Consider the following 16,068-nt stretch of genomic DNA (forward strand, 5'->3'; position numbering starts at 1 on the left):
TGGAGGAAGAGAAGGCAAGCCACCCCCGTAATAAAGATTTTTGTCCAGCTAAATTGGCTAGCCACGTAGTAAGCAACTCTTCGAAGTACCATACCACCAAACCAGGCAATCCTCTTACTCTTCTTAGGCAGAAAGCATTAAGAGATGATATCTGCTTTTCCACAACATTATTTGGATATAGCCTTGCACTTGGTTTATGCAGGCATACTGCATAGCTATAAAATATTCTATTAGATGCTCTGCCTATATGAATAAAGGTGTAGTTGCAAGCCAGCCCAACTGTAGAGGAAGTGGGTTTTGTGCTTTGGTTCAACCTGAGAGGCTGAATTTGCAACCAAAGTGTCAAAATTGCAAAGGGAAAAACATTACCTTGGTGAACAGCCTCCACCATTGCCAGTTCCGCAGTTTCAAATAGGCGGCACAGTTTCGCTGAAGCACTTTCATGGCTGTCAGTTGCTGCTGGCGCTTGGCAAAGGCCCTGCAAGAGAAGCAGAGATCAGACAAAGGAACCCACAGCAGCACACAATTCTCTCCACCAAGCCCCTTCTTAGATACCTCTACATTTTTACTTTAGAAGGTTTCCTCCTAAAAAACAATAGCAAAATTTCCAGTGAACGACCTCTACCTTTTCAAGTTTTTTCTGCTCAGGTAAGAGAGGTTATCCTTTCCTTTATTCAATTTTATATTTAGTGAAGTTTTTCCCTAATGTGTTCTAATCTGAAAACCCTCGCTATTTTCACTTCAAAAAAAGGGAGATTGGAAACAGAGGTGTGCTTTCTTGCCAATCTGACAGATACTACTTTTGTTTTTAGAACTGTACCATTTGCAGCACTACCTAATAGCTTAAGAGAAATCCTGCACGTCCTGGATCAGTACTGTACTAAGACCTTTTAAGTTTCACACTTGCAGTTTGCAGCACGTCTGTCAAAAACTTTGCCTGCTGTATGGTATTCCTAAAAAGAGGAATAGACTTTACTGCTCTGGTACTATGGGGGCTAACAGCACATGGAGTTTCTTGCAGGTGCCAGAAGTCTGGCATTACAGAGATCAGAAAACCCTAAAACAACCATCAACTGTTATATACAACAAAAATATCATGGCCTTTCTAACAAAAAATAAATTCTAGTCTGCTTTTTTTGAAGATAAACTTGTACCTGAATGGGAGAAATACACGTGTTTATAACATACTTTACAAAATACGGTCCTTACTTTCTGGCCAGGTAGCCTCTGCAGCATGCTTGGAAGCCAATAATGACATCTGTGATCTTTAGGTCTCTCTCTTCTTCAAGATGAGCAAGAACTCCAGCTCTGAAAAACACTTTACTCTGTCCAATTCGGTAAAGGTTGGAATCCAGCTCCAATGCTTTGATCTAAGACAAAAGAGAGAAGAATTCATCTCCTGCAAAGACTGCTTCACGCAAAACATCAAACATATTTGTGTCTCATGGCTGTAAGAGACCCCTTCCCTACAATGAGCCAACCAAAGCTGCTGGCTCCCAACAAAGTTCTGAACCAGAGATGAGTTGGAGCTCAGCCAAGTGTGGCATGAAAGCAAGGTAATCCAAGACAGAAAATATGATAGAAAGCATAGTTTAATACAACACCACAGCAAGTATGCAGAATTAGAAGGATGCTGTGAGGAACGTATGCCTAGTCCCAAGAGCCCACGTCCTTTCCTAAAGGAAACACATCTGTTGAACATTCCTATTTATTTTTTCCCAGTCCTAATGTTTGTCAGAAAAAGACACCCCAACCAACTTCCCTGTCCTTTAAAGGATTTGCTGTCAACCCTTTTACTAGTTAGGAGGAATATGGTATACTCCTTTAAGACAGAAAAAAGGGAATCCCTTACAGCCAAATTCAATTCAGTCTCCCTTCATCTTCAAGCTACAGAGCCAAAGCTTTCCCTTTGAAGCAGGCAATTCTGCAGAAAGTAATTGGAGCCTTCACTGAAAGCATTTGTCATCAACAGGCCATTACAAAAACTTTATTGAAGCTCATACTTCAAGCATGTGCTAAAGATAACATTAATGCTTCTAAGCATTTTGATTCCATGAATAGTGCTGGCATATCAAAGTATATGCATCTGTAGAAACAGAAAGATCCTTTTTGCCTAGGATTATTGGACCTCATGCTAGTCAAAAGCCTCCATCTGCGAAGCCAAAAGAAAGCTTTTTGCACCCTCCTCTCAGACAGAATATCTGACTTTGGAATTTTGGTCTTGTGAGTACGAGATATATGTAACATGCATAAATCTGTTTTTCAAACCACATCCGCAAAGTTTATTCTATTTCAAGCAGAGTTTCTAGGATGTCTTACCATCAGCACACAAGCCTGTTTTCCATCCATAAATCCTTTGGGAATTGCATTTGGAGTTAAGATTTCATATCTGAAAAGGAGAAAGCATTAGACTAGTTAAAAAAGTATATTTGCAAAAAAAAAAAAAAATCAGGAATGTGTTCCTATGCCATTATGAGTTTCACAGTTTACAGCCTTGTTAGAAGAAAAAAAACCCTGTATCTCTAGACAACAGAGTATGAGGCAGCAATCTTCGAGGGGATCCTCTATGCCTCATCTTATCTCTACACTTACTAGAGAAGTCAAAGATGCTTTTGTGAGGCTTTGTGTCAGGAAACACCACGTTTGAAAACAGTAGCAATCTACTTGCAATTAAATACTTCAATTTTTGCATTTAGGTTTTAACTTTGCCAGGGTAAAGATTGCTTCAGATCCTTTTCTAGGCCTTACCTTTGTCTGAATTCCTGGAATACAACTCTGTTGGGGAAACCTTGACGGCAAATACGGATTCCCTCCAGCACTCCATTACAGCGAAGCTGGTCAAGGACCAAGTGGGGATCTAGTTTTCCAGCCTATTGCAGAAAAAGCATATTTTATAAATACCACAATGCTTTTACAAAAGGGGTTTACCCCTTTGCTTCCTTCTCTTCTCTCTTATTTTTTTTTTTTTTTTTTTTTTGTAAAGCAGCCAGTTCTCTCTTTTCCAGTTAGAAGCAATTGAAAGCTTTTATGCCACTTAAAGAACCACCGCAAAGATCAGTCTCCAAAATTTTGGTAAGAGTACGCTTACTTAGGATGACCTTAAAAAGATATCCTGAGAAAATAGGACCTCTTTAAGATCTCTTGCAAAACCTGACACAAGATAGTAACCCAGCCACATGTCTCCAGAAGCCCATGTAAGACTGCACAGGCTGTACTGTTGTAAATGTCTTTACCTTTTTCTCATGGTTGGGGATAATGCAACGGACGAAGTTGGGGTTGGTGTTCCTCAACGTAGCCATGAGTTTAGCCAGCTGTTCTTTATAGAGCTGTCCCACTGTTCGGAACATACCCTTCCTGGTTTTAAAGGCCCCTGGCAATGCTGTATCTGACATCCCAGCTACCTGATCCAGCCCAACAATACGGTCAACTAGAGAGAACATAAGACAGAGTGTTAAAATTCTGCCACAAACAAAGGAAGCATTGGAATGAACAAAGAACATCTGGGTAGAACAGGATAAATGACAGGAGCTGCAGGATCCTTTTTGCTTCATCTCTACACAGATGTCGACTCCTGTACAGAATTTGTGCAGGGATAGGAGCAGGAAGGAAAAAAAGCAACAGCTCTCTACAGGAAGTTTGAGTGATGGGGTCAAACTTACTCCCAAACATACTCTGCTGATGCTCTGGATGGAAGCTCTGGAAGAGCAATTTAGAAGTGAGTTTCAGATGTTTCTATTTGGTTAGGTCACAATGAAAAACAACAAACCAAGAGTTCCAGCTGCTAGCCCAGCAGAGTCAACTATTAGTTAACTCTGATCCAGGAGGGGCCACAGTTAGAGAAAAAGGCCAGCCTCACTCTTGCATTACAGGCAGAACTACCATGACTGGTGATGAGAAAAGTCATATCTACTTGTAAACTGAGCAAACATGGTAAAAGGCATGAGAGAAAACAAACCTCAAGGTACCACTGTTTGAGTTATTTTTGCAGTACAAGTACTCTATGACAGAGACATGAACAATATCACTAGAAGAAAGTCAGAGCCTCCCGCCCTAACAGTTTCTCCACTATGCTGCAGTGACATCCAAGCACCAATGAAGCTATCATCTTGATGGGTGGACTGCACAGATCCCTTTTTTCAACAGAAGCCAGATAGATCTGAGAATAGCAGTGGCAAGAAGAAACTAAAGCACTATTTCTTCTTCTACATGGAGATAAAAATTCACCTACCCAATCAAAACAAACTGTATCACTATAAATTTCCAAACCTCCAGTACATTTTTATTAACGGCTCCAAGGTACTACTTCACTTTATCTTTAGTGGCTGGCTGACACCTACACTCAAGCTCCCAATCTTAACAACACATCAACTTCTACTCAAGTGGTTTCTGATTTAAAAAAAAAACTGCAAAGAGAAACCCCTACAAAAGAAGCAGCAAGAAAGGATACTCTGATTTACAGCTAATATTAGTTTAGAACTGCTCACTTCTAGATCAGCTGTTAAAATAGGGTCAAGGTTGTCTTATCAGAGAGAAAAGAAGGTTATGTTACTAGATGACATCACAAGAAAATCCACAGGAGAGTGTCCCAGATAGCGGCCGGAAAAATCCTCTTAAAAATCTTGAGCCCTGCAATCTACATCAACATAGCAAAAAGGAGAGTCACTTGCAACAGAAGACTCAGCTAAGAACAATAAATGAGAAATGATCAGCTGTGGTTCACTCAACATCTCAAGTCCAAAAGGAGCCTCACACAGCAAGGGCCTTGTTAGGTACATGTTGCTGATGACCATTTTTCATGCAGTACTGGTTCCTCTGCCAAACTGGGTTTCTTTTAAATGGTCAGCAGTTGAAGTCAAATCCCCATACTAGAATCAATATTAAACTGGATTTCTGTTTAAATGCAGTCTCAGAAACCTTCCTTCCAAACCTTGCAAAGAGTAACAGCCTTGCTAGCTCTATGTTCAAACAGTTTATAGGAATTTTCTTTTAGCTCTTCCTATGCAAGTCTTGCAAAAGCAACCTTTAGCACCTGAACGTGTCTGTATTTTTCCTGTATCCATTTGAGAGGTGAGAGTTTTGATTTTGTTTTAAAGTCCGTGAGGAGGTACTAGCACAAAGCAGAGGAAAAGAACAAGAGAGACAAGCAGGTATGACAAAGGGACAAAGAGAAGTTAACGGAAGCATTTCTTGCATGGCTCTAGGATGCATTACACACGACACAACAGCTGTTTCTCAGTCACCTGGTTCTAGATGAAGAATAGGAAAGTGTTGATAGAAATAGGCTCTCTGAACGTTCTGCATCTCTGCAACAGACAGAGACGTCAAAGAAAACCCACCACAGAAAGTGACAGCAGCAGTAAGACTCAAAAGCAGATAAACCCAGAGAAGATAGAGTAAAATACTGAACAACACTGCAGAAAGAACACACTAGTTGCAGGACTGAAAACATAAATTCAACCTCAGATCTTGTGTTTGAGCGTTGCAGCTAAGCAGGCTGCTGGGACACAATGCTGCATTCATATTTTATCCTGGCATTCTTGTTTTTGAGAAATATTTGCTATATATGCAGCAAGCTTAACATAAATTGATGCCAGTGAACCTTTCTCTCGAGTTACAGTGAACTTTTAAGGAAACACCATGATCTAAAAAAAGTAGGTTCCAGATAATGATAATCTTAGTGGCTTACTCTTCAGGGGAAAAAAGCAACACAACTCATCACAGACTTCTGATCATCAAACAAACTCTTCCACATAAAACAAGAGAAAACAAATGAGATTAAGTTTAATTACATACCATCTTTCCACAGCTCAGACACGAACTTATCTGACGACTGGTGGAGAAGAGTAGCAATGTTATCATTCAGTGGATCCATGTTCTTCATCAGCCATTCATCTGCTTTATAATCCACCTGGAGGAGACAAACATGTCAAGAAACTTGGTGGGGGAATTTTCTGCAGCACAAGATATGAGATCCTGCAAAATCTACAAAAGTAGCAGTGAGGTTTGCACAATCAACAGCAGATTACCTAATTATTCTTGGATTTGCCATCTAAGCAAGCATACCTACAAATTTCAATCCCTAACAAAGAGGTGCATGTTCTGTTCTGCCCTGTCAGTAAAGGGAATGGATTTGCAATCCTAGTTTGCACCACCCAGAGTGTGATAAAAAAAAAACCCTGGCATCATCATTTTTGGTGACGAAGTCTTGAGGCAAGGCTTCTGAAAAGTACCTCTAATACCACCAAATCACAGAGAACAAATTTAAACTGGTGTCAGTTTGACATGCCTTGAACTATACATATATAACTTGCAGGAAAATCCCCTTAGGCTCTGTAAGGTTCACAGCAATGGAGCAACTTTGTGATATCTTTCATTGGTTTCCCATAGGCAGCCATTTTGGTAAGCAACCATTTCTAAGCAGCAGTGGTTATGCATTAGAAAAATACAGCAGACATTCCAATGGTCACATTTTAGCTACGCATTCTTTACCTTGCCAGCATAATGTATGATACAGAAGTCAGCTTTGTCTTTCAGCTGTTTTGGCTTCTGAAATTTGGGGTGGGTGCCTTGTTCTTGTACAACTTTTTCCACAAAGCTTTTGTCTGTTGCTTTTGGGAACCAGCACTCTTCATCCAGCAGGGCCAGTATACCAGGAGGCCCAGCCTTAAAGAAGGGAGACATCAAAACATTATTAAATACATGACTACATCAATAACTAACACCTTTAAATGACTAAGAAAAGAAAACGATACCTAAGCCTGATCCCCATCACATTCCCCTGTTGTGTGGTATCAGTTCAACTACTTCCACGCTAACAGAAATGGTTAATAATTCTTCTAAATCCTCATCCGAATTTTAACCATTTTTATAAGAATGTGCCTTCCGTGACATTTGTCTAGGTTGTTTTATGTAGAAACAAATGTTTTTAATAGAAGGAACACTATCATGTTGTTCTCCAAATATCCAGGTGTCTAAATGCTGAAGACCACAGCAGAACACTTCACAAACTAGTCCTTACTATTGGAACATCTACTATGAAATTTATAAATTTCCAGGTTTCATTAGAGCAGACTGAAAACAATAGACATTCACAGCTTCTCATCACAATTAAGTTAGAAAGTTCACACTACCTATGGTAAGCCACACATCTAGCACCATGCAGATCTACACAAATGAGGACAATTTAGCGCAAGGAAAACGTAGCTGACTAGATCTATTTTCACTACAGAAGTGATACTAACAGATTTATTGGTGACATCCTTTCAGACAAAGAGGAAACTGTTCACTTCTGCTTCTAAGCATACCTCAATGTCAGTAGAGGATTACAAAAGCTAGAAAGCTAGTTTCCAGTCTACAGGTAGAGGTTACGTGCTCAATGACAAAATTAGTGCAGCTACTTCTTGCTGCTCGATGGTAGAAGAACAAGCTTACCGGCTTCTCTATGAGGTCAATGCAGGGCTGCAGATCCAGGCCAAAGTCAATGAAATTCCACTCTATGCCCTCCCTCTGATACTCCTCTTGCTCCAGAATGAACATGGTGTGGTTAAAGAGCTGCTGCAACTTTTCGTTTGTGTAGTTAATACACAACTGCTCAAAGGAGTTCAGCTAATGAAGAAAAAGGTAGAAAGATGTTGGAACAGTTGCTTTTGAAGACACACTTATTATTCTCTTAGCACGAAAGATCACATTTGTAGTTCAGGAATTTAAGCTAGTGTTATGTGTGGGTGGACAGCCCTTTGTTAATAACCCCGTTTGCTTATGAGCTGCCTTTCCTGTCATCCACCACTGCATCACTGCTGCAGTCCCTTGGGAAGTTCATAAACACTGTTCCTCAGACTTTGCAAAAGAATGTTTAGTTGTAAACAGCAGAAGAATTACTGCAGCTACTTAACCCGGGAACAGAAAAGACTCTGGTTTTCTCACAAACTCAGAGCTGGCAAGTCGTCTTCACAGGAAAAGAAAGCAACAGAAGCCTGAAGACAAATTCCTAAAAGCACGGGGACTGGAAAGTCCCCTTTTAATCCTCATATATAAAATCAGACAAGAAAATTGAGGGAAATTTATTCAATATCTCCAGATTTCTTCAAACTGTAAGGACAAGGTTAACCCATCGTGCATTTTCATGTTAGATAACACTAAATATAATGCAGCTGCTAAAGACAATGGTCCTGTTCTACTTCCTCCATGTTTCAGTAATTCTTAACCATGTATTTCCACTCCCCTCCTTTTCATGAGATCCAGCCACCATGAAACTAAAGGGTAGATTAATCAGAGAGGGGTAAGGGAACAAAAAAAAAAAAAAAAAAAAAAAGGAAGAAAAAACACCAACAACTTTTCTGTGTCTTAGTTTTCTACTTGATGAATAAATTTATCCAATTCACTTTCCAGCTGCACATGAGCCAGATCCAGCATAACAGTGATTGATATAAGCTGCCTGGCTGGGATAATGGCAGGATAGGTCTTTTCTGATGGCAGCCTGTGGTTGCTTCGGGCTAAGTATAATGCAAAGCCACATTCTAAAATTGTTGTTTCATAGACATAAGGGTTTGGCCTAACTCTTCACTGCCACCTATAGAGGGAGCTCCCAGTTTCCTTCTTTTCCATCTCTCCCTCAACTTTCCTTCAGCTCTTTCTCTCCTACATTTATCTTGCATCAGTTTTTATGCTGATCCCCTTTTGCAGGGTGATTCAATTCTAAAACACCCCAAGAAAATATTTTCCACAGGGCTAGAGAGATGAACAGTAAAAGTTGTTGTAGCCAGGAGCAGCAGATGGGAAACTCATTTTCTGCACCAAGGACCTACTGTTAAAAGCCATTTAGCTGTATGTGAAACTACACTCCAATCCCCAATTTTCAAGCTTCTTGCAGAAGGGAGCACACATAGGTCAAAATTTATGTTGGATCTGATTTGGTCTATCCCATCTTTATCTTTTACAAAACTCAGCAGCAGGAAGAAGAAACCATTTACAATAATTTTTAATTATGCTAATAGCTTTCAGTAGGTCATGCCTTAAATGTTTTGGGACAGACTAATGTGACATAAAATTTTAAGTCCAGTGGTGGTCCATAACTCTACATGACATTTTAAAATACTTTTTTGCAGGTTAGCAAACTCAAACTGTTAGCTATTAAGAATCAAATACACCTGGAACTGTGAAGTTAAAATAATTCTAACACATGTGGCCAAAAAGGATGTAAGCACCACAATATATGGCAATGAAATACAACATTTGTAGAACACATAAAATACTAAAGAATGAGCCACTAAAGCTAGTTAACAACTTATTTGACAGTTCACATCAGCAGAGACGTCAACTAACAAAAGGGGAATACACATCCTTTCCAAAGCTATACTGTTCTTTTCCAGTTCTGAAGTGATTTCCTTCAGCAGTCTGCTCCATGGTAAACTCTGCTGAGTGCAAAGACCTGGCATCTCTTTACCTCGAAAATCTCAAAGCCAGCAATGTCAAGGATTCCAATGAAGGATGCACCCTGTCGCTTGGTCTTATCCAATGCCTTATTGATACGCATAACCAGCCACCGGAACATACGTTCATAAGTGGCTTTAGCCAGTGCTTCAATTGCAAAATCAGCCTAAACAGAAAAAAACACAAGATTAGGTCTTACATTATAATCCAAAGGAAGGCATAGACTATACTGTTTCGGCATCTAATGGCCCAACTGTAGTCTAAGATTTTTTTTCCACCACTAAACTCACTGAAAAAGGCTAATTTCAGAGGTTATTCCCAATGAAAAGCAGATGGCACTGCAATACTCCGTAAACAAGAGCAAAGAATTTCTCTTACTAAATTAGTGTGTCAAGGCAAATTTCAGGATCCTGCCTGTTCGAGAAACCAATGTCTGGTATTCAAGAAAGAAAAAATATGCCCATTCACCTCCAAAGACTCTAGCACACTTCAAGGGCCCAAAGAAAAGCATTTATTTTTTTTTCGTTTAGGATTTGTGAAGCCAAATCCTTTCCCCTTCCATGCTACTACCCTACCTGCAATTGACACAGAAATACCATGTATAATAAGAAATTAAGTATCAAAATGGAAAGGCAGCATGGAAATGCAGCCTGTGACTATTCCTAGACTACTCTTTGATATTTATTTACACTGACAATAAGGATATGTTCATAAAGAAGCCATGCAGCAGTGAGTAAGCACAGGGGCTTTGCTCCACTGAGGAGGCCACTAGCTCCTAGGTCAGGCTTCATTTAGAACACAACCTGATTCAAGAGTGTTATAAAATCTACAATCAGTTTCAAGGGTGAGCAGCAAATTCTTCTACCCTAGTAGCTGACCTACTAAAAAATGGTGCTTTCTGTATTACAGCAACTTTAAAATGTCATCCTTGCATACAGCACTGAACGAACTTATTCCCTTGGGACAGGCAGTCACCAAAATTAGGGAATTTGCCTTTTTTTTTCTCTTACAGATGAGAAAAAGTGTTACAGGGGCAGGATGATTTCTATCTTTGTACAGGTCAATTGAGCAAATACTAGAAGCAATTTGTGCGTTACAAATCCAAGTGCAGTTGCTGTACATTGCAGTCATAAAGAGAGTTATTAAATGCTACAGAAACCTCTAATACATTTTTTAGATTTGTGATGGCAAGATTAAAGACTGAAGTTCTTGTTAATTTTTTAGAGAATGCATACCTGCTCTTTGGTCTGAGCTTTCTGGACATAATCTCGCCCGACTTTGATGCGAGGAGTGAGGATACCTCTAGTGAAATCCGTCACATTGATACCCAAAAGGTGAGACACTTTTTGAGCAGCTAAACACGGTAAGAGGAAACAACAAAAAGATTAACGTTACTTTGTTTTTCTCACAGAAAGCAAGAGAAAAACATTTCCTGCAACTGCCTTCCCACAAGAGTAATGAAACAGCTTCGAAAAAATGTTAAATGAAGAACAGGTTAATGAGACAATTGCTTTGTCTTCATCTACTGATTAGTCTTTGAGGCAACTCTGTATTTTGTATTAAAGATCCAAAACACCATTTAGAACATATTTCCCATAATAATAACAGCCAAAAATATAAACACTTAAAGATAAATTAGCAACCTCTTCTATTTCTGCAGTACATCTATAAAGTAGGTCTAAGAGCTAAGCCTTCCAAAAGGTAGCCTTCCATCATGCAAAACATGGTACTACTTACACATGCAACAATGGGCAGTACAATTAAAATATGTACCCATACTTTATACCCACCAGAAAACTATCCACCTTACTCTTACAATTACAAGCCTAATTAAAAAGTCAGCAAAGAACATTCTTTAGAGTCTGATAATATAGGTTTGTAGGGGCAATCTTTCCTAGCTTGGTTAAAACACACACACTACATATTCCAGTAGAGTAACCCTTTTCATCTGGTCATCACGTGTTCTTCCTGCCCAGCCCTGTCACAAGAACAGTGTCACATTCCTGCCCAGGAGTGGCTGCCAACACACGCCTGGCAAAACTGTGTATTTTTACGAAGGAGCATGTCGGCTCCTTTAACAAATTATTTGCCTCATAGAAAAACAGGACTCCAGCATTCTCTATGTGCTGTAATATATTATTCTACTTGCAACAACTCCCCACAGGCTTTTTATTGCATTTTGCCTTGGGGTGGGAAAAGGAGATTGTTTACCTGTATTGTCTGGCATAGAGGCTTGGTCTGTATTACGTTCCTTCTTGAACACTATGTTGCCAAGTTGAAGAACACCTGAGATAACCTTCAGAAGACCTTTAAAAATAATAATAACAACAGCTTAGTGTCAGACATTAGCAAAAGCCTTAATATGACCCAGTTACCTTTCCTAACATGGTTATGAGGCCCTTCTCAATATCCCAAAGATCCTTCTGGAATTTGGGAATAACCACCACAGGTAATTACTCTGACTCCTATTCAGGACACAAGACTTTCACTGTCCCTCCTATGCAAGACTACACAGCTTGGAAATTTACCCATTCTCAAAATCACTATAGTAAAGTGGGAGTCAGGACTGAGGGTAATGCACCATCCTACATCATCTCTATTTTTTGATAAAACTGTTTTCCTCAATGACTACTGCTAAACACAGGAAAAAGATAGTCATTAAGAGTACAAACCAATTAAGAGAAGGAAGATTTTGTTCCTTTAACCACATATCCACTTTCAGGTTCCTGACCAAGGTCTGTAGACCATACATACATACTTTATAATGTATGAAGGGCAGCAGGATGTGGGCAAAAGTGCCTGTACCATAACTATTACTAATTGCATGCTGAAGCACCCCACCCATACTTTTTGAATGATGCACATCAAAAAAGTAACACTAGATGCTAAGACAGGAAAGACATTTTTCAGTGCCATAGCATCAATTCAGTTTCCACCATGTATCAATGAAAGCTCATTGCATAAGAGCTTCAAGTTGCCTTGAGCAAGGTAAACTGCCCATCACTTGCAAAGGAGATCTTGTACTACAGACTTTTTAATCCCCTAATTTCTACCCATTACAGACACATTTTTTTAAAAAACAGTATCTTTTTGATAGCACAGTGAACAAAGGCTCCATATATGCGAAATCAGGACTAACAGAAAAGACACATATATGCTCCTAGTGGCACATTATGAAAACCAGTGGTTTGACAGCTGAATCTGGAGTCCTCACACTTGGACAGACAACTTATTTTGGTGTTGTTCCATAAATTAACATAGCTAGTGTTTATGTTTTACATCAAAACTAATCAAGCCTCCTATTCAGCCAGCTCCCGTATGTATTATTCTTTTAAGCCTAAAGGAACATTACTGTTCAAAGTGTGAAGTGCATTAAGTGCTAAACATTAAAACTCTCTTTGCTGTAGTGGCTGGAACCAATAGACCATCTATGTGACAAAAAAAGACATGCCTTAGACAATACACCAAAAACCCAACTCAAAAAAATGGCATAGGAGGACATCTTGACCACAAATTAGACTGCCAATTCCTTAATTTGATTTAGGCAAAATTTTCTTCACCTTCATACAGCCGTTTCAGTCTCAGATGATTCAGGATATCAAGAAGCGTATTAAACTGTGGATAACAACAATGTGGATTTATAGGAGGCTGAACTAACAAGAGCAATAGTTAAGGCACAGGCACATATTCTCTACAGCCACAGGAGCTGCAGCCTCCAGCAAAGGAGGTGGTGACCTCAAACCACCACAGATGCTTGCTTCAGAGTAGAGAAAAAATAGTCTTAGAGGACTTCATACATCTAGAAATGGAGATTTTGCAGAACACTGGTTTCCAACCAATGAGACAGATCATGAATGAGACAGCACAGAGCTCGGCTGAATACGTATCACTGCACTTTGTGCTGGCTGCACATAATTCTAGCTTCACTGTCATGGTACTGTGCTCCCAGCATCAGACAATATTAATTTCTGATCAGCAGTTCAGTGTTAAGCTGGAAAGAAAGGCACTATGGCCAGGCCATTCTCAAAGTATTAATCCAGCAGTGGTTGGATTAGATACTTTAAAGCTATTGCCTAGGGATAGGGGGAGCACACAAGCCATGCACTGCACAAGAGAATGAGGAGATTCTCGTATCTTGGATGTGTTATTCATAAACTGGATATGCAGCCCTCAAACAGGGAACAAAAGCAGCAAGCAGAAGCATGTTTTCATCAGCTGCTTGACTTGTAATGTTAACTGTATAAACTGAAACTATGCTGGTAGATCCCTGAGGCAGGTCACTCCAAAGCCACTAAGTTTATTACTTGCACACTGTTCACTTGGGGTGGGGGGGAGGACACCAGACAAAACCGGAACAACAAAAAAGCCAGAACAAAGAACCCCAGAACAATAAAGCCCCAGAGAGATATGATCTGCTCCCTCTTTCATTTCCTTGCATTTTCAAGCCCATCAGAGGATTCATACCTATCTGTTCCTCATCTGGGATGCCCATGATCTTCATCGCCTCCATGGTCTCCAAAAACATATCTTTGTCTTGCTGACCCGGTATTGTAACGTGCCCATTGGAAAGGAAGCGGTATTTGTTGTAAGGCTCCAGCAGCAGATCAGCTTAGGAAGCAATTGAGAAAGAAGTTATTATGGCTTGCTTTCCTTTTTTTTTTTTTTTTTTTTTTTTTTTTTTTTTTTTGTAATAGACAACAAGCTACCACAGAGAACAAATTTCTGACTTGCATAAGCTAGCAGGTGCTGCATGAATCTGGGATTAAGCCCAGGTTTACCGCAGGCTGAATATTTAATGTATTTTAGATAAAATGTGACGTTTTCTGCCTTATTTCTTTCTATTCCTTCCTCTGGACTACTTCACCAAAGCAATGCCAATCATCATTACACCCTAAGTCTATAAGAAGAAAGGATTAACTTGGAAGTAAATTTGCCTTTAATTTCAGACACCTCATTTGTTTCAAGTCAGGTGAAAGTTAATATACAGCTCTTAAAACAGTAGAAACTATGGAAAAAAAGCTCTCTCGTTCTGTCCTTCCTCCAGATTGATCTGCAGCCCTTGCACAACATGGACCCAGATTACCAGGCTAAGGTATTAAAGCCAAGTGCTCTAGGATCGTAGATTTCTGGAGCTGCTTAGGTGCTAAAAGTAGTTCTCCATTCAGTTAAATGCTGCGTACCTCACAGTAGGAACATCTCTGCACTAGAAGGGTTTACATCATGCAAGACGAGACTAAACATAGGACAGTGATTTAGATAAGGAAGGGTGTAGAGTCATTGCTGGCAAGGAGACAAGTGCAGAAAGGAACCAGAGAAGCAAGTTTTCAGGAACTGAGAAGTACAGGGGGAAGGGCAGAGGGAGGTGTGAATGTACAGAAGGAGAGGTGCAGTGACCATAGCTAAAAGGCAGAGCCAAGAAATGAGAAGTCACAGGTCCTAGCCTACAAGTGTTTTGGACCCTCTGTCACTGTGATGAGGGAACACCATGATTACAACAAAATCACTTACTCTTCAAATGCTCCCCTGCCCCAGATAGCAAGTAGTAAAAGATGTGGAATGTTCTCTCCTCTTTGGCTTGACGAATTGCACGTGACTTCTCCAGCAGATCTTCAGAGAGTCAAGGCATACGGTAGGACACACAAAACACTTCCTATTCTATGCCAGGAGAAAAAAAAATGCATACTACCTGATGTTGTCCTCATGACATTTAACAGGGGCATTGATTTATCAATCATTACCGGTCAAGAACCCACTGAGTTTCTGGCCCCAGTTCTGCCAGCCTCTGAATGACAGCTACTACGATAAGAGACACTTAACTGACAAAACCAGGAAAACAGTGATCCTCCATCCTTATTTGCCTTGAACAGAAGTGATAATGGCTTACAAAATTGCAAAGCTATTCATCTTATCACAGTTTACACTTCCATTTCAGCCTCCTAAGATTAGAATTCATTCATTCATAAAAGATTTCCACCATGATCACAATGGTCACCACTTGAAGAAACAGGAGACTACAACAGTAATCTTGCAAGCATAAATTTAAGTGTTTCCTACCACTTTCTCGACCTGAGAAACAGAAAGGCAGTTGTGAAGAGACTGCTAGGTACCATTACTGCCACCTCTATAGCCTTTAACTTCTCTTTTTCAGTGGTCACAGAAAGGATACAGGTCTCAATATTGGCTCCAACAATGTAGCCATTGACATCAAAATTGATTCTGATGAACTTGCCCTAAGAGGAAGGTAATGGCATTAAAATTAGTATTCATTCTATCTGGTAACAGCAGTAAACAAAAAAGGTAAACCTTCCCTTTTTAATCCAGGAAAGGAAATTCAGAACAGGTGAGGCAGGTTTTAGGCAAAACACAAGGTCAGCCAATAGTTAAGATCAGCAATGCTTGCTGATCACAACAGTGATTTAAAAAAGAAGACAGCAAACACTTTCAGGCATTTCTGACATTCAGACAGCCTACACTTCAAATTAATTATGTTTCAGCCTAGATCTCCCACGACCAGGGTTCCTTCAGTTTCATGTGCTATATGATCTGGACAGTTCTGCCTCCCTCAATGTTAGGTTCAACATCTTCACTTAGTTCCAGCTCCCCCCATCTGCCTCTCAGACACTGTCCGTTGCTCTCCAG

General features: G+C 39.9%; 1 protein-coding gene across 1 annotated transcript in view; it reads right to left on the bottom strand.

Moving 5' to 3' along the window:
• The window catches only part of MYH9 (myosin heavy chain 9), a 71,046-nt gene that overhangs the window by 16,725 nt on the left and 38,253 nt on the right, over positions 1 to 16,068 (bottom strand). The window contains exons 7-20 of the mRNA XM_082075313.1: positions 15,596 to 15,659; positions 14,938 to 15,036; positions 13,894 to 14,037; positions 11,641 to 11,736; positions 10,665 to 10,783; positions 9,443 to 9,595; positions 7,432 to 7,605; positions 6,490 to 6,663; positions 5,794 to 5,908; positions 3,234 to 3,427; positions 2,749 to 2,870; positions 2,320 to 2,389; positions 1,210 to 1,370; positions 370 to 478 (exon numbers count right to left, since the gene is read on the bottom strand). Coding sequence (XP_081931439.1) covers positions 370 to 478; positions 1,210 to 1,370; positions 2,320 to 2,389; positions 2,749 to 2,870; positions 3,234 to 3,427; positions 5,794 to 5,908; positions 6,490 to 6,663; positions 7,432 to 7,605; positions 9,443 to 9,595; positions 10,665 to 10,783; positions 11,641 to 11,736; positions 13,894 to 14,037; positions 14,938 to 15,036; positions 15,596 to 15,659 — 1,794 coding nt within the window. The remainder of the gene's footprint in view (positions 1 to 369; positions 479 to 1,209; positions 1,371 to 2,319; positions 2,390 to 2,748; positions 2,871 to 3,233; positions 3,428 to 5,793; positions 5,909 to 6,489; positions 6,664 to 7,431; positions 7,606 to 9,442; positions 9,596 to 10,664; positions 10,784 to 11,640; positions 11,737 to 13,893; positions 14,038 to 14,937; positions 15,037 to 15,595; positions 15,660 to 16,068) is intronic.

Source organism: Streptopelia decaocto (genome assembly GCF_964273445.1).
Source record: "Streptopelia decaocto genome assembly, chromosome: 1".
NCBI classification, from domain to species: Eukaryota; Metazoa; Chordata; class Aves; order Columbiformes; family Columbidae; genus Streptopelia; species Streptopelia decaocto.